The sequence below is a fragment of the Ahaetulla prasina genome, chromosome 1, assembly GCF_028640845.1.
Source record: "Ahaetulla prasina isolate Xishuangbanna chromosome 1, ASM2864084v1, whole genome shotgun sequence".
NCBI classification, from domain to species: Eukaryota; Metazoa; Chordata; class Lepidosauria; order Squamata; family Colubridae; genus Ahaetulla; species Ahaetulla prasina.
This window is the reverse complement of record NC_080539.1, coordinates 260850580-260868996: the sequence shown is the minus strand read 5'-3', so window position 1 is coordinate 260868996 and position 18417 is coordinate 260850580. Positions and strand designations below refer to the sequence as shown.

Here is an 18417-nt window from a genome sequence, read left to right as displayed (position 1 = left end):
GCTGTTTCTAATGTAGTCCCTATGTTAAATAAGAGACAGAGAGAATCTAGGAATCTGATAACCAGCAACATTTCAGTAGGAGTAGGCAACAGATTAAGAAAGTATTTGGACACAAATATCTTTGCTTCATAACTGTGCATCCAGTGGAACTAAGCACCCAGAACATGAATAATACTCTAAATAATGTTAAATAAATTACAGGCTTATTATATAGCTGTGAAGAGAATGAAATATGATGCAGGGTTGCAGAGAATTTCAGTTTAGAAAGTTTAGAAAGTCTCATCTTTTGTTTTTCTCATCCATTCATAAGTAGTGAAGATCTTTACTTCTTTACTTTAGAGGGAGGACATAATCAATTAATACAGATGCCACACTGGATGAATCTTCGAAGAAGGAAGGAAGTAGGCAATAGCTAGACACCATGTATGCGTTCTTACGGAGTTCTTATTTAGTCAGCCTCCAATCAGAAAAGGCCAACAAGATAGCATATGTATGCTAGTCATATTTTGAGGAGTGAATATACTGTAAATTGTATGGTGCAAGAAGGGGAAAATGTTTATTCTGGGAATAAAGAACTGTCTTGGCTCTCCCTAGCACCTAGTACAATATGTAGTTACATTTTCCTTTCAGCAAGAATGGAAATTCTCAGATGTTTCTTTGATCACAAAATAGCAAACAAAACTTATATCAAATAAAATATATTATGGGGTGCGGCAGATTCAGAATACATCCAATGTTTAATCTTTATACTTACTGAAAAATAAATTCATTTATAAGACTTAGTTTATGCCTGGCCGGCCTACTACCAGTATACTTCAGGTATTATATTCTTACATGTCCATTATGCCATAAAATGAAAAGCAACTTGATCTTTCAAAACAAAGAACTGTAAGGATAAGAAGTTTATATAATTTACAGAATTTCTGGTCAGTATAAACAATGAATGTGCTGATTGAAAATATTGGGCACTGTAGTGCCTCCATATCATAACCATAGGAAAGGCAAAATTAGCTTACTTCATGCAATTAGTGATAACTAGCCATCCCACCCTCTGCTCAAATCTCATAGGTCATGAAAGTAGCTAGAATTGTTTTAACAGTCACCTAACTTTTAATTATAAGATAGCTTCATGATGCCATGGAGCATATGTAGAAGGTGGAGAGAAAGGAAATTAATATCCAGCTTAAATTAAAAACGCAGTTTAGTTATGTTGATTTGCAACATTTTTGTTTGGATCATATTATCTCATACTTGAACATAATTTGAAGGTGGTTCCCAAAGAGATCTACTGTAGGCATCTAATTCTGTTTCTCAGCACTATCATGGAGAGAAAACATGTACGTAGCTGAGATTCAGTGTGGAATATCTGTTGCCAAACAGTCATTAGAAGCAAGGAAAATCAGAGAAGCATATCATGAACACATATGGTGAAGAATAATCCTTTGTACTCACACATGGCATGCTAGGAAAAAAAGATCATTAGCTCTAAGCACAAACCTGCAGATTGTACTCTGCTTCTTCCAAGGCCTTCCCCACTGTATCCAGGGTGCTTTCAAGCTGGGCAGTTTGCTTGGCCTTGGCTTCCAGGTCTCTCTTTATTTTAGCTGCTATCCCCTCTAGCTCAGTAGGATTCTGGGTAGACGTTTCCTTGGTCTTCTTGGCTCGCTCAGCAATTTCCCACTGGATTTCTCTTTCCAAGGTCTCTGTTTTTACCATAAGCTCATGGATTTTTTTGGTGTACTCCTCCATTGTGGTCCTCAGGCTGTGAACTTTCTCGCGCCGCTCCCTTTCATGCTCCTTTTCTGATTGCAGCTCATTCTGCCAAAATTCTTCCTCACTCAGCTGGCTCTCATTCTGATGGATCAGTTGTTCCAGCTGCAAAATCTCATCCTCCCGATAAGAGCCTTGGCTGCATTCCCAATGCCTGATATCCATTTCCAAGGCATCACCTTGCATCTCTAGGGTGCAGAGATGCTCCTGCTGGTGTAGGACAGTCTTGAATAGCTCCTCTTTGGAAAGTACCCCCCCTCTGGCTCCATCTCTAACACACATCGGGTCCTTTCTGGGCTGTCTCAGCTTGTTTTTGGCACAGGCATCACTTGAACTCACAGGACCCAAGTTGAAGGTTAAAGATTTTTTGGGTTGCCGGGTTCTAGGTACTTCTGTACTGAGTGGTCTAGGTTTAATAGGCAAGCTAGCTCTGACAAACGTCCTCTCGGGTATCTGGGCGGCATTGTCTGAAGAAGGCCTCTCTATGAGGCTGGGGCCGGTACGTTGCAATATAAATTGCACATCCTGAGCATACTGGCCGCATTTGGCTAGAGACTCAACAGGACATTCATGTGGGAGAAGCTGTCTCTCCTTCTCACGTAGTCTTTGGATGAGAACATAGCGGCCTGTTTGACCTGAGAAAACAAGATAGATATTATGAGGATAAGATTTCCTCCCTACAAAACCCCCAGTAAACTTCCTTTCACCTATCCAGCTATATCAGGCTCACGTTCCACAGTAATTTTCCTTGCCAGTCCACACTCATTACCACCTGAAGGTAAAAAGCTTCGGAAAATGGGGCAACTAATTCCCAAAGAAACATAGTTAAGCCTGTGAATAGTCAAGTAATAAGCAGAATTACTAATGGTCTTTTTTTATTTCTTTAATTGAATTTATATAGCTAATAAATAAGAAGAAAACTAAGATCATGGCTCCCGGCCCTCTCAATTCCTAGCAAATAGATGGGGAAGAAATAGAGGTAGTGACAGATTTTATTTTCCTGGGCTCCAAGATCACCCTACATGAGGACTACAGCCAAGAAATTAAAAAACGTTTGCTCCAGGGGAGGAAAGCTATGACAAACTTAGAAAGCATACTAAAAAGCAGAGACATCACCTTGCCAACAAAAGTGCGTATAGTCAAGGCTATAGTTTTCCCAGTTGCAATGTATGGCTGTGAAAGTTGGACCATAAGGAAGGCTGAATATCAAAGAATTGAGGAAGAAGACTCCTGCAACTCCCTTGGACTGCAAGGCAATCAAACCAGTCAGTCCTAGAGATCATCAACCCTGACTGCTCTTTAGAAGGCCGGATCCTGAAGATGAAACTGAAATACCTTGGCCACTTAATGAGAAGGAAGGACTCACTGGAGAAAAGCCTAATGCTGGGAACGATTGAGGGCAAAAGAAGAAAAGGACGACAGAGAACGAGGTGGCTGGATGGAGTCACTGAAGCAGTCAGTGTGATCTTAAATGGTCTCCAGGGGATAGTAGAGGACAGGAAGGCCTGGAGGAACATTGTCCATGGGGCCGCGATGGGTTGGACACGACTTTGAAACTAACAACCTAATAAGATGCCTCCATAGAAAACTAAGATTTAGCCTTAGAAAAACAGATTTTTAATTGAAAGTACCAACTGCTTTATTAAATTTGGGAAGTGAGAATTTTAGAACTGGCTTATGCATTCACATAGCAACATTTCTTCAATTTAAACATGACTTTTACCAAACCCTCATCTATGTTGATACCTCATATACTAATATTACAAAAACACTTGGGAAAAATTTCACACTAAATGCATTACTTTTACCTGTGCTTTACATGGTCACTATAACAAAATGGGTATGCTCTTACGTGCAGCTTTTTTGCTCATTTAACAAATATTCTTCATAACACACCACATATTATCCAAAATGTTTCTATCATACTTTCAAGTCTTATTTTTTTTTCCATATTTAACAAATATGCTGCCAAGTAACAAATTTGGATATTTGCTCTATTTTTCATTATTCATATATCACTTCCAACTGTTCACTCCAATTGTGAAAAATAATTAACTTGGTCTTTGTTACATTAATTTTCAGATATATGTTCCTTGTTCCATCATATAATTTTTCTGATATTTGTTGCAAATCAGTTGGATTCCCGGTCCCTTCCATTGCATACAAGAATACATGCTTCTTCATATCTCTGATCAACAGAGTCCTAATGTTGTACAAGCCTTTATTTATAATTTTTATTTGCCGCTCATCTCATATCCAATGACTCTGGGCAGACAAGCATTACTTATACAACAATGCATAAACACATTAATCAACCGAGGGACATTATATTCACTTGTCTTACCTTGCCCAGAGTTAAGCCATTCAGAGTTTCCCATTTATTTTTATGCGTGCTTTGTTTCCATCATACACCACTCTTAATGCAATGAAATATCAACCTCTGATTCCATATTCATGCAAAACATTCATTTTATTGTACGCTTTCATTAGATCAACAAACTTGCAATAAACTTCCTCTCTCACATTCATACTTTTCTTGATGACTTGCCGAAGAGCAACATCTGTTCTTGCATGGGATAGAGCCATATAGCTCTTGTCAAATTTTGCTCATTGTCAATTTCACATACTCTTTTGGTCAAAATTCTGTCAAACATTTTCCCCACAAGTAAGGATTAATACACTAATTTTTCTGCAGTTTTTGCATTTTCTCTTCCTACCTTCTCCTTGCACAGGGAAACAATAACAGCATTCTATTAACCATAAGGCAAATACAATCTTCAAAATATTAACCAAATTGCATAGCCACTCCACAAAACATTCATATTTTAACATTTCTCTACTTACACCATCTACAGCTGCAACTTTACAAATTTTCAACATTCTCACTTTTTTCATTATTTTTTCCATGGAGTTATCTATTTAATGTTAACCTTTCTTTGCTCTCTGACTATATGCTCTTTCCTATGTCTTCTCTTTCCTGTATATACATATTATCCAACATCTTTCTATCATGCTAATGTATAGCAACAACTGTTCACTTACGTAGATTTCTATCATGCACAGTCTTTTTTTCACTTCATTCCGCTCTGTCTTTTCCGTACTCCTTCTTGGAATTAATTTTTTATATTGGATTCTGTTATTTGATTCTCCTCACTCTCTCTAAGCAGCTTCCATGTCCCTCTATACTACAGGTAATCCTAGTTTAATTAGACCAGAATCTTCACTGTAAAGTGACATGGTTGTAAGTTGAAAAACCATCTAATTATGCTTAATGACAACAGTTCTCACAGCTGCCATCATTAAACAAGAGCCACATACATCATTAAGCGAGGACCTCAAGTGACTGCAACTTTCAACTTCCTGCCAGTTTCCCCATTGACTTTGCTTCTGGGAAGCTGGCAGGGAATGGAAATCCTGCTTTCTAGTGAAGCTAAACCCCCACTGCACAGGTGATTGTCGGAAATACCGATTTGGAGGAACCAGTAGCTTTTTTTTTTAACTACCGGTTCACCCGAACTGATAGCTAACTATTGGTTCACTCAAACCTGTAACTTTTTTTAACTACCGGTTTGCCTGAACAGGTAGTTTTTATCACTACCGGTTCGCTCAAACCAGAGCGAACTGGTAGCATTTCATCCCTGGATTGTAGGGATGCTATGCTGTCAGGTCAGAACTACCATTTGTTCAGTGCCATCATATGTTGGAACTATCACTGAACAAGACACTGTACTTCCACTCAATATTTAATCTCTATTTTCCTCAATAGACTCCTTTTTTTTTCTTTCTGTAGTCGTTTTTTAGCAGTATTTGCACTCAAGTTTCCTTTCCTTTTATGCCCTTTCCCCTCCCCCATCTTCTTTTGACTGTATGAATAGCAGTCTGTCCCAAATTCAACATCACCTTTTCTCAACATTTCATTATAATCAATCAATTCCACCTTCCTTCAAGATTCTTTCCTTTACCATCTGAATACATGAAAGGACATATGTTTAAACTATGTATTTAAAACGAACAGCTTTTAAAACAAACAGCCCTTCTTCCAACCAGTTATTCATAATCATTCCCATTCATTCCTAGTCACTTTTCCTACCTTGTACTCTCCTTTTATTTCCAGACTTCCATTCATGCCATTTAACGAAAATCCATCCCACCCTATCTCAGCTGCATGCAGTCAAAATGTTACATTCCCAAACTTAAACCTTAATTTGTAACATAACTTAAAAACTATTACCAACCCTTGAATTCCTACCTGTATATTTACCCAAACCAATCTAGATAAGTCATATACTGTACTTTCTGATACTGAATTTTGCCCTTTCATTCATAATTAAATTTACATCCTTACTTCCATGTATCTATTCATGAATTCCATTCTACAAGATCAGAAAATACCTTCATGCAAATCTAATCCGTCCTTTCTTAATTTTATTTTTAAAAAAATCATTTGTGAATTCAAGTTTTTTTTAATCTTACATTTCTTTTACGTTCCACATAAGCATCTGCATATCACAGTCATTGCATACTGACCTCTAATATGGTTTTCTTGGTTTTGACATAATGCTTTTTAGTAAGATAAAGGAGCTATAATCTAGATGACCAGCTTTTGTTATAGCCATACCACATGCTGTGTTCCATGCTTATATTATGAACAGTATCAGTCAGTTCTGGCATATTTTGGCCACATGCTATGAACACAACCAAAGTCCAGTTTTACCCTAGACTTGCCATGATCAATGCAAAGTAGAATTCCAATCTAGAGACTATTTTGTAAGCCAATACAAAGTTTTCTCCTTTGATTTTTTTTCCTGCTGCCACATGGTTACACGAGTGCAAGCAATGTAAGGAAGGTGCAATGTAAGGGAGGGAAAAAAGGATTTCATAGCGTAAAAGGATATTCTTAGTTTGTGAAAACAAACCTTTATTAATAAAAGCTGTTAAAGATGGAGCAGATGAACTAGCAGAAAAGAGTATTTGAAATAAATTTGCAAAGCTCGGCAACAATAATTTCTAACAGTGTTTTTCAATTTTGGCAACGTTAAGATGTGTGGACTTCAACTCCCAGAATTCCACAGCCGTAATTGTGGGAGTGGGAATCCATATGTCTTAAAATTGCCACGGTTGGAAAATGCTGCTTTAGGAGAAAGAAATGTTGACAAAACCTACACCGCATTGTGAAAAAGCTTCTAATCTTTCAAGCTGTTGTATTTATGCAACTGCCAATTGATTACACAAACAATTTCCTCTTCCATAAGACATGGATATCACGTGAATAAAGCACTATTTTTCTAATCATTTTTTAAAAAGAATTTTGGACAGGAGATTATTCTGCAATTCTATATACATTTATCTTGGGAGTAAATCTCCTCAGTGGTAGATGTTTTTAAGTAAACATGCTTAGGACTGGACTGCATAAATCCTTTTAGACATTATGAATATAAAAACTACTTACCAATGGCCCGTGCCAGTGCTATGACAACTTCCTGACATGTTGTCTGATCTGAAACACCACATACAATCCGCTGGACTCCATCCACCCAGACTTTCAACTCCATCACAAAAAGGTAGAAAGGATTAAACTTTCTGGATCATTTCTGTGATTTGTTCCTACAACAACAATTAAAAACACAAACAGAAATGTAAGCACAATATGTTTTTTGATTTCATTTACATGTAAGCAGTATGGAGCAAGGAAACATAGAAGCGATGCTTTTGGAATGCTTGAACATGTCTTCTTTCCACACTTCACATTTCTAGCTCTCTTGCTCTAACAGTTTTAGGTAGAGCACTAGTTCAGATGAAAGGATTAGCCATAAGCAAACAAAACTTTTCAGTTTCAATGCGTCATAGATATTCTATCCACCACTCCAAAATGTTACATAATAGAATAGAATAGAATAGAATAGAATTTTATTGGCCAAGTGTGATTGGACACACAAGGAATTTGTCTTGGTGCATATGCTCTCAGTGTACATAAAAGAAAAGATAATGTTCAATATCTAAATAAGCCAGCAACACCTGACTTGAATCTTTAGAAACCAATCCAATTCTGTTACTAACTACAATTAGGCTAATTTTGCTTGTGTGTGATTTCTCAAATACAAAACAGTATTGGGGCCTTAAATCAATGAAAAGTAACAGGACTGTACAATGTAATTCTATTTTTTTTTAGGCATTAGCTCATTGCAATAATGAACAATACATATTGCCTGCATGCCACTTGTAAGCATAAAAGTGCTGAAATGAAATAAATTGCTCAGTTTAAGAGGCAGCTGGTAAGCTGTGGAGGTGTAGTCAACTAAACATATATGGATATATAGTGGATTTAACTTATATTTATTATTGATTAGCATACATGTAAGCTAACTGTGCTATTTCACATACACATATAATACAACATAAACCACTAATACCATAGACCTAGAATACGCCAGGCAACAAAAATATCTCTACGTTAAGTTACATGCCATTAATTGCCAGAAATAGGTTTTGCATAAATATGAACAAATATTAGCACAGAGATTAGTAAAAACTACTAATGTCACTTCCATTCACTTTAAACATCGAATAAAATGATTTTATCCTGTGCTTTTCACATTTACTTAAAAGCACATTTATGCTGTGCTTTTCACATTTACTTAAAGCCTTGGAAGAAAAATGAGTGATTCAGTTGTTTTTTCAATTCCAGAGAAACTGGGTTGGGTTGGAGAATGAACGGATTCATTCTAATAACTTATAAAGTGCTAAAATTTAGTACAAAACACTCCAAAAAGCGTTTCTGTGAGTTCTCCATTTCTTTCTTCCAATTTTAATTAAATGTAATTGGCTTAGTCTTCCAGTACCTCAAATAACAAAAACAAACATTGCATAGATTTAATGTTGAATAATGCAAATATGATATAAATGAATCAACCATCAAAACTGAAAATAATGAAGACTTGCAATTTCTAGGCTGATTATCAACTTGGAATTTAGTCCTGACCAAAAAGACAATACCACACCTGAAAAATGCTTCTCCCAACTAGAACAACATGAAGCAAATACTTGATCTGAAAAAGGAGAAAAGGAACTAAGCAAAAACAATAGTCAACTACTTAATAGCCGGCAATCAACACTACAATCAACAACTAAAAAGCCACACACAACCAGGCATCATATAAATACCACACACAGAATTGTTGAAAACACAAATTCTGCTAGAGATACATTCGCTGAGGATTGGCTCCAGCATGAGTCCAAAAGCTTTAGGAAGACTAAACCTCTGGCCCCAGTGACCGACCCAATTGGCTCCATTATCCTGGGACACGTATATCTGCCTTCATTTGTAATACAAGAACAAAACAGATACACCCAATGTCTGCAACCTGTTGAAAATTATTTTTTAACAGTATTATTTATCTATCTCAGCTTTTTCTCACCTACTTCAAGAACCAAGTTGTCGATAAAATGGGCAATTTTTTGCTCTAAGTCTAGGCAAATGGAAGCCAGCATGATATAACCCTCTTTTAAGGATTTTTAGTGTCTAAGAACAAGTAAATGTAATTAGATGTACATATTTGTGGTATGTATAGAGAGGAAGAAAGGAAATATTGGGGTACAACATACTTTAAATTTGAGACATCTCAAAACCTCCACTTTAAATTTAAAATGCTCTGTTTTGAATTCAAATCAGCTATTGTGATCTTGCCAAAAGTATTTTGATATTATTGATATTCCTGGAGGTTGGATACAGATAGAATTAGAATGAACTAATAACTGAAGGATGAGGTTACCAGTAATTCATCAGAAAATCTTGTTCCATGACTTCAGGATTTCTAAAAAGTACATTTTTTAAAGGATGGTTGTCAATTTTTCATGTTGGCAATGTGAAAAATTCAAAGACTCTCTGACTTATCATCTGATCTGTTCTATTCTGGTTCTTTTTTTGTTTCAGGTCCTCATTTCTGTAAATACAAGTATGGCAAAAAAAAAAAATCTTAATGTTTAAAGATGTAAATGTCATGCTTCAAAAATACATACTTTGCCGCTGTATGTTACTGTGTATCATGTGGCTATCAAACATGAGTATTATGTTATTGTTGCTTTACTGACTATTGTCCTGATTGTTTTACCTTTGAAAATTTATTTTATTGTGGTTTTACTTGTTTATAAACTGCCATGAATCTATATGGATTTAGAAGCACATGTCTATTGTGAATCGATAAATAAGAGTTGAAGATCTATTCTGAAATCATATTGTTTTCTTAAGCTTTGAGTCCTTTCTGTTTTGGCTGCCATACAAGTCAAATAAAGAAAGAAATGTTTGCCCCTAGCCAAGTCAGAACACTCCAATGGAATATTTTCATGGGGATGTTTTGTTCTGTGTGTAAAGTGAAACATATTTCTTATTTTTGCACACTTATATTCTCATGGATATTTCCAAAAGCATCCTTTTTCAGGGACATATCTTTAAATATCATGTGTATGGGACAGTCCCTCAAACAGAGGAACATTTTACCAGAAAACATCACATTATACTGTTATCTAATGGATGAGAAGAGTCATTTCAATTTCAGGATGCTGATGTGCGGGATTGAAGTCCAAAGACACTAGGCTTGGCCAACATACTTTGGACTCAAATGAATCATAAACAAGAAGCAGCAAATATAGAAGCATTTCCAATGACAACAAACTAAAAAAAATGTAATAAGTATGTATAGAATATTATATTTTATAAGAAGCCTCAATATCATTTTAGAACAAAACAAATGTTACTCAATCAGTAGCAGAAAATCCTTAAACTGAAGTAAAATATTAACAAAAGAACCATGAATGTTTTTTTTCCTCAGCTTTCCCAGCTGATCTGCCTCTATAAACTGTATAGCTTATAAGAACTTCTTGACTTATGATTTATAATCTTATTATATATTATATTCTTATTTACGATGCCAAATACAACTTCTCCCCACCCACTTGTGAAGGCTCTGTGCAAGAAGCTGAGTCAACCTCTTCTGAACAATAAGAAGTTCAAATTGTTAATGAAGCCACTTTTGGACTTCTGAATTAAGAGATATATAATTTTGATTTTGGGATTTGATGATTAGAATTGTATGAGATTATAGAAATAATATAGACTACTGATAATTTAGAGTAAAATCTAGATGTATTCTTTATCTATACCAAAAAAACTTGAAAGGCATTCTTCCTTTACTTTTTTTTGCACTTTTTTTTTGCTTTTTATCTCTTTTTTTCTTATTTACTTTTTATTCATGTTTTTGATACTTAATAAATTATACCTGAAAAACCTATCATAAACTAAGATAACACAGAGAAATGTTCTTAGATAATTTACTTTGAACTGAGAGGTTATTTTCTTTTGCCACTTTAAAAAAATGTTAACCCCCCCCCCAAAAAAAGTGGGTGGAAATGTCTGTGTGTCTTATAAAGTGAATATTGCGGGTGTGGGGTGAAGTGAAGAGGGCGCTGATCAACTGTTCTAGCCGGCGGGGATCGCCACCACCGCCACCTATCACCGCCCATTTGCCGATGATTGGGAGCGAATGGGCGGCAGCAAACGGGTCACGGTGATCCCCGCCACCTAGAACAGCTGATCGGCATTACTCCGGGAGGCAAACCAATCAGCTGCTCAGCAGCAAAGGCTCCAGTGTTCCCTGGCGGTGGCAGCTCTGCTCACTTGATCGATGGGGGACTCAACGGAGCAAAGCCCTGATGAGCCACGTGCTGAGGCTGCAATAACGTGCTGAAGCTTATCAGTTTGTTTGCTGCAAGGACGCTAGCCAGATGAATACCGGATGGATGCTGGGAAGCAGAGGCAGATTTTTCCCCCCTGTACTTTACTTTATTGTACTTTAAATATAATAAAAGAAAAACGATTTAAGCTTTTCAAGAGGTTTTGCATAAATGTCAAGGGATCAAGTAAACTAAGAGAGCAGATACATAACCTTCACTTGTAAACCTTTCTAGGAAAAGTACCCTTTTACAATTGTTGAAAGACAGAAAGCTTAGCAAATTGTTCAGCCTAGCCCTTATTTCTATTAGCATGTGGTGGGAATGCTAACCTGAAAACATTTTCTATTTATTATGAGATGAAATTGTCCTGCAGCTGAATAATATAAATACTGTCTACAGCTGCAACAGGGATTGACACCAATGGTGCCCAGAGCATAACACCTGTTAAGAAATTGACATTAAATTAAAAAATGGCTTTCTGGGGCTGGAGATTAGAAGAATCTCAGTAGATGGTAGTACTTGGCTATTCTGTGTGGGATTGGAAATGAAGAGGATTGAGACTACTGTATGTTTAGATGGAAGACTATCATGGAATACATGACTGTAGGCAAGACTGGAAACCTGAAACACATCCCAGTAGCTAGTTATGGAAGAAGACCCCTGAACTGTCAGGAGTCAAGCTCAACTTAAGTGATCTGGATATAATCATAACATATCTGATTTGATAATTGGTTTATTTTCATTTACAGATGAAATCTACATATTCACTTCTTGAGAGAGATAAAGATACAATTGGGGGAGGTGGTGGAAGAAGAGAAGTATTGAGTGTATAAATTACATTATATTGCAGAATCACTACTCGCAAAAGCAACTAAAATGTTTTAAAAGTAGAGAAGGCATAAGCAATTTATCGGACCTGTTCCAAAGGGATCGTACATCTCCCTGTCACCAGAAACCATACAAAAATCTTTAACTTTTCTTTATATCAGAGATAGAACTATCAAGGATTTGTTCCAGATGCAACTATTAGCATCTCTTCCCACTCTGCATTCCCAAGCAGACTCAAAAGGCTTAAAGAAGTTGTCTCTGGCTTCCTTTTCCCCCACCCCTCAATTACTAATTTCTTCTCTCTTCCATGCTCAGGATTGTAGAATGTTCATTTCTTCCAGCCAAGTGCAGATATCAGGAGGGAAGGAAATTTCCATTTCTTTCTTGGCTGGATCTGAAGGGGATTATACCTTCATGGCCTTTTCTAATCCTTTCTCCACTGCCCCTGGCAGCATGGTTGTGTAATGCCGCCTTCCCACTCCCCAGTCAGATCCATATTCCTTCAGAACTGTTAACAGATGCCAAGGCCAGAACATGCAGCTTGTCAGGAGGTATATAAGTTGTGAGGATACTGCAGCTGCAATTACTGAAAGAGGAAGTGACATGTATATCCTATTATTTCCCAGGATCGTTCTGGGTAACTTTCCAAGTGAATGAAATATTTGCCTCTTCTGTGCTGGGTCCACAACATACAGAGCTTTGAATTCTTTTTTCCTCCATCAAAACAGGGAATGACAATAGAAATATTTCAGATACAAAGATGACATTCCAACATTAGGAGGGTAGAGGAGAACAGGAAGTTTCTTCAGTGTGGGCAGAAGCTACACAAAAAACTGTATCAGACCAGTGTGTGTAAATATAAGAAACTGTTTGGTACATTTAGCATCCACGTATGTCCAGGGGAGAAGTTCTATAGAAAGCTACATGTGGATTTCAGCAGCAATGGGAGGGCCTTCCAGAAATGCCAGTTCCTAAAAACCTAAGTAGGAGGCCTAGCATGATCTACATGATCTTTGAAATGGTGCTAAATGGTCTGAAGTTCTGGAGAAAATGGGAAGACTCTGGGATGGGTAGGAACTGGGAAGCATTAAGTAGTAGGTTCAGGCAGTGATTTTAGGTGTGCTGAAATGATGACATCTGATTAAAGATATGAACTGAATTATTTAGTGAACTTAGCCTCAGTAAACTATTAGGTCAATTGATAGTTAACCTAGCAATACATGTAGCATTTGTCTTCTCTGTTTACCATCCCACTGTGTATGATAGACACAGAATAGGTGACATTGTACATCCAAGAGATGATATAGAGGCATGATGGCGAACCTATGGCATGTGTCCCAGAGGTGGCACGCAGCGCCCTCTCTGTGGGCAAGCAAGCCGTCGACCCAGTTCAGCTGTACTGCGCATGTGCATGTACCTCCCACCAGCCAGCTGGTCTTCGGGTCTCTGACACGCATGCACAGGGGGAAAGGCGCATGCAGGGAGCTGTGTGCGCATGCACAGGGGTGTGTGGGGCATCCAGGTGGGCCACACATGCATGTGTGAGGGTGGGGCACATACAGGAGGCCGTGCACATGTTGCATATGGGGGATTTGGGCGTGCGTGTGTATTCGGGTGCTCACACAAACGCTTTGGGCACTTGGTCTGGAAAAGGTTAGCCATCACTGATATAGAGATTTTCAACAATGTGCTGCAAAGTGTGCGAGCCTCTATCAGAAATCAGATGATTGAGCAAGCTATGTTTCTGGAAAACTTGTCAAAGAAATACACAAGTCGTCTCAGAAGTAAAAGTGACGTTACAATAAAGAATCAAATAGGCTAGTTTAGAGTCAGGTCAGGCACTGTTAAATGATCCAGGCCCTAGACACACAACAGGCCAGTAATAAAAGTTTAAGGAAAAAATGTCCCAAAATCCTTGATGAGATGAATTTGAGATCGATGGAGCCACTTAAGATGTCCCAAATACCAACTTCAGAGGAACGACCAAGAGTTACCTTGTAGTAAGATGGGCAGTCAATAAATTTGATAAAAATAAACAAACAAATCTAGTAACCAGGGACCTCAGGCTTACATGCAGTTGGAGGCAGCATGAGCATCTGGATCTAGGATCTTCTCCCAATCCTCTTCAATTAATATTGAATAAACTTCAATGAATTGAAATAATACAATTTACCAAGATATATAACAACCTAATAAAGAAAAAGAAACCAAAAACAAACACCACCACCCCTACTCCTTAGAACCTGGACCAGCTGATGATGACATATTGGACTGGGATATGACTGCCCACTTTGGACTCTGGCTCTTTGGAACTCAACAGTGGGAACCTCCCCAAAGATTTGCTCCTATATATGCACACAAATGTCTGCTGCTGTCTATTTTTGCTAAACCCTAAGTAATTCTCCTTTCAAACTACTATTTGGTGTTTCTGCACACGTGGCCTGGAAGAGGATACTGAGAAAAAGAGAGCCAATATCACTCCAGTTAGTTTGTGGGCAAGAGGCATGTTGTGGTAGAAAGAAGAATCAATATCACTTTAATGTGAGGTCACAGTAAGACCTGGAAAAGAAGATGGTTCCTTTAAAATTTCCAAAATTTCCAGCTGGCTAGCCTTCAAGAAAGAGATAACAGATTTTTCCCATCAGAGGACGGATATAAATTGTTTGTTTTAATGCAGTTCTCTTTGTTCCCATCAAGAGGAGGGGGAAGATGTAGGACTCCCAAATATCGTTTATTTGAGCTGGCACAAATGGTCTCATGGATGCCGCGTATAGACTAGAGATGTTAGAGAAGAAATGTTCTCTCTAGCTCCAAGCATCTCGCATGGGCAGACACTCAAGATGGGAGGGAGGGGGGAGGGAGAGAAGGGATGGGACAAAAGGTTTGGGGAAGTTTATGGCACGAAAAATATGATCTTATGTGACAAAATAATCTGTTGTGGAACTAGAAATGTAAAATATATAAAATGGAGGAAAAAGGAAAAGGAATTGTGTTTGCTGAACAAGCTAGTTAACTGGTCTATCTCGAGTCCACCAATAGGGTGACCTGATTCATAAACAACAGGTTTGCAAGAGGATCTATTAATAGTTGTTTAATCTCAGGCTATTCTCTTGTAGTAATGGGAGCAGTGATCTGACAAACTCTCTTCATTTCACCAACAATAATCAGACTTCCTCACTTTGCAAACTAAAAAAAGTTTAGATAAATTTATTACATAGAATTAGGAAGCCCCTACAAGAAATGCTCAAACTAAAATAACAAAAACAAAAAACAAAACACCACCCCATTCTTTTTTTATAGTTTTCAAGATTTAGTTCCAAAGTTTGAACTTGTGTTTTCTTCCCATTTTTCTGAAGCAACAATTGTGTCACTATTCACGTTGTGATTTTTCTGTGATCTGCTCCATGGTTAGAAAATGTCTTATTTTTGGCAGCAGAATCAGAAACTTTCACTTTACTAGCCTCTACAGAAATCACTGGATTAAAACTTGTATAGATTATGATTACTGAAAATGTGGGTGGTAGCTGATTGATAACTGACATTTTATCTGGAAACCTCAAGCTATTAAGCAAGAAGTGAAAAAGAAAAATATAAGCTCACTTTGCTTTGCTTCACTCTGTAAGCACAGCAATGGAAGTCTAGTAAAGATTATATTGCTTTCATCACAGTGATGCTAACCTATAGTAGTGGCCAAAGTTGTGGAAACCTTTTGGGAAAAGTGTAATCTCCATTCCCTCCCCGCTCCAGGGGAAGGTTATTGCAAAATCCCCATTTCCTCCTGATCAGCTGGGACTCGGGAGGCAGAGATTAGATGGGGGCAGGGCCAGTCAGAGGTGGTATTTACCAGTTCTCTGAACTACTCAAAATTTCCACTACCGGTTCTCCAGAACTGGTCAGAACTGCTGAATACCACCTCTGATGTAATGCAATAACTTTTATGAAGGATTAGAATAGCAGTTACAGTATAAAAAAGAAAAGTGAAACACGTAGAAAAAACGAGATATACAAAAATTATCACGTCAGTTAATAGTTGGGTAACCTTTAGCATGAATTACAGCCTTACAACGTCTTCCCATGGAGTGAACCAAATCTTTTTTGTTCTGCAGCTGTTATAATGTGAAACCAAGATTGAATGATTGCTTCTATAAACTGGGTTTTATTGCTGGGTCGCTTCTGACTAACAAGTTTCTTTAGTCAGCTCCATAGACTATCAATTGGGTTAAGGTCTGGGCTATTCCCAGGCCATTCCAGCAGTGGAATATGATTATCTTGAAACTCCAAAAAAAAAAAAAAGTGGTGTTGTTAGCCATCAAACCTCAAAAATACATTTTTCCCAAAAGGTTTCCACAATTTTGGCCACGACTGTATAATCTATAATCCAGGCCTCCATTACAGCTACACACAGGTACTATAATTAAGGTAACACATGCAAATGATTCACTTCACTTTAAGAGAAGATAACATTGTAAGGGAGAAAAACCCAGCCTTCTACAAATCAGTACTAATGGGAGATAAGAAGCTCTCTTTGTACGTGTACCTATCTAGTGTTTACCATTGTTTCTTATGGTAATTATGCCTTCTAGGTCTTTTCACAAAGTCAAATCTCAATCTAATTTCATTATGTGATTTATAAACATGAAGAAAACTGTGCACCTAATGAGTTACCAACAACAAATAGTAGATTGGGAAAGGTAAGGAAGGAAGAAGACAGCAAAGCAAGGCAAGGTAATGTTTAATCATGTGTACAACTAGGAATCTATACACATTCAGACTGAGCTCCCACCCACACCACAATGCCCCCCAAGAGTGTGAAAATGCTGGCATTTCTTAGATGGGAAAGCCAACATGAGAAGTCAATGACAAACCATCTCTGTATTATTTCCAAGAAACAATGTCTATGTAGTTAAGTTCAAGTTGAAGGGATCTTTACTAATCAGCTTCTGCAACTCAGGCCTCTCTTCAAGGAGCTCATTAATCTACTAGCCAAGTATTTACAGAACTTGTATATAGCAACTCAGGGAGAACACCAAAAAAGTCATTGTGGTATAGAAGTTAAAGTGTTGGTCCAGGAGCAGAGAGCACCAAATACTAACCTACTATCAGTCATAGAAGTTTACTAGGCAACTTTGGGCCAGTTACTCATTCTCAGCACAAGCCATTCTCACCAATGATGAAAACCATTTTTTTACTACCGGTTCTGTGGGCGTGGCTTGGTGGACGTGGTGTTGCTTGGTGGACGTGGCAGGGGAAGGATACTGCAAAATCCCCATTCCCACCCCACTCCAGGGGAAGGATATTTCAAAACCTCCATTCCCACCCCACTCTGGGGCCAGCCAGAGCTGGTAATTGCCAGTTCTCCGAACTACTCAAAATTTCCGTTACCGGTTCTTCAGAACCTGTCAGAACCTGCTGGATTTCACCCCTGCATCTCACAGGTTACCATGGGAGAAATAGAATGAGCAACTCATAAACCATTTGAATGAAAAGACAGGATGTATAAATTGACTACATTAACACTCAAAGATAAGATTAACTGGCATGTAAAATTCTATGTCATTTTAGAACTTTTGAAATCTATGCTAGCAAAGCTCAGCAAGCTTGCTTAACAACCCACATAAAATCTTGGTAACTTAAAAACTACATTATATATTTGGTGAACAGAGTTTTCAACAATACTAAAATTTCTACTTCCTTATTGATTCAAATGCAAAGTGCACCTTTCTAATTTAGTAAATAACAAAGGAAAACAAAAGGCTGTATTTTGAGGATGTTAATTATTCAAACAACAAACTGACAGAGAATATTTCAATTATAAACCTTTTTCTTTTCTCTAGCCTGCCACAACTAAGCCAGCACTTAAATCAGTTATTTTTTTGGTCCACTTCATAGTTTAAGCATTATGTGGCATGTCCTATAAAGAATGCTACATTTCCTGAAAGCAAAACAGTGAATAAAAAAGCCGTGCCGTTATTATGAACCATTCAATGCTTCTCTCTTTCTAAGGAAGAAGGAAAGTCAGAAATAAATGGTGGAGTGGGGGCAGGGGAGGAAGCACCATTAAAGAACACAAGCTGCTGTTAACTGCAGCTGTGT

At 37.6% G+C, this 18417-nt stretch overlaps 1 protein-coding gene across 6 annotated transcripts in view; it reads right to left on the bottom strand.

The window, feature by feature from the left end:
• The window catches only part of RASSF7 (Ras association domain family member 7), an 89851-nt gene that overhangs the window by 26456 nt on the left and 44978 nt on the right, over positions 1–18417 (bottom strand). For 5 of the 6 annotated variants that reach the window (XM_058156826.1, XM_058156853.1, XM_058156816.1 and 2 more), the window contains 2 exons: positions 7220–7374; positions 1498–2405 (listed from right to left, as the gene is read on the bottom strand). In XM_058156826.1, the coding sequence (XP_058012809.1) occupies positions 1498–2405; positions 7220–7322 (1011 nt within the window). In that variant the 5' untranslated portion in view covers positions 7323–7374. Of the gene's footprint in view, positions 1–1497; positions 2406–7219; positions 7375–8768; positions 8788–18417 lie in introns of those variants that run through there. The other variant, XM_058156834.1, reaches the window with a different exon arrangement.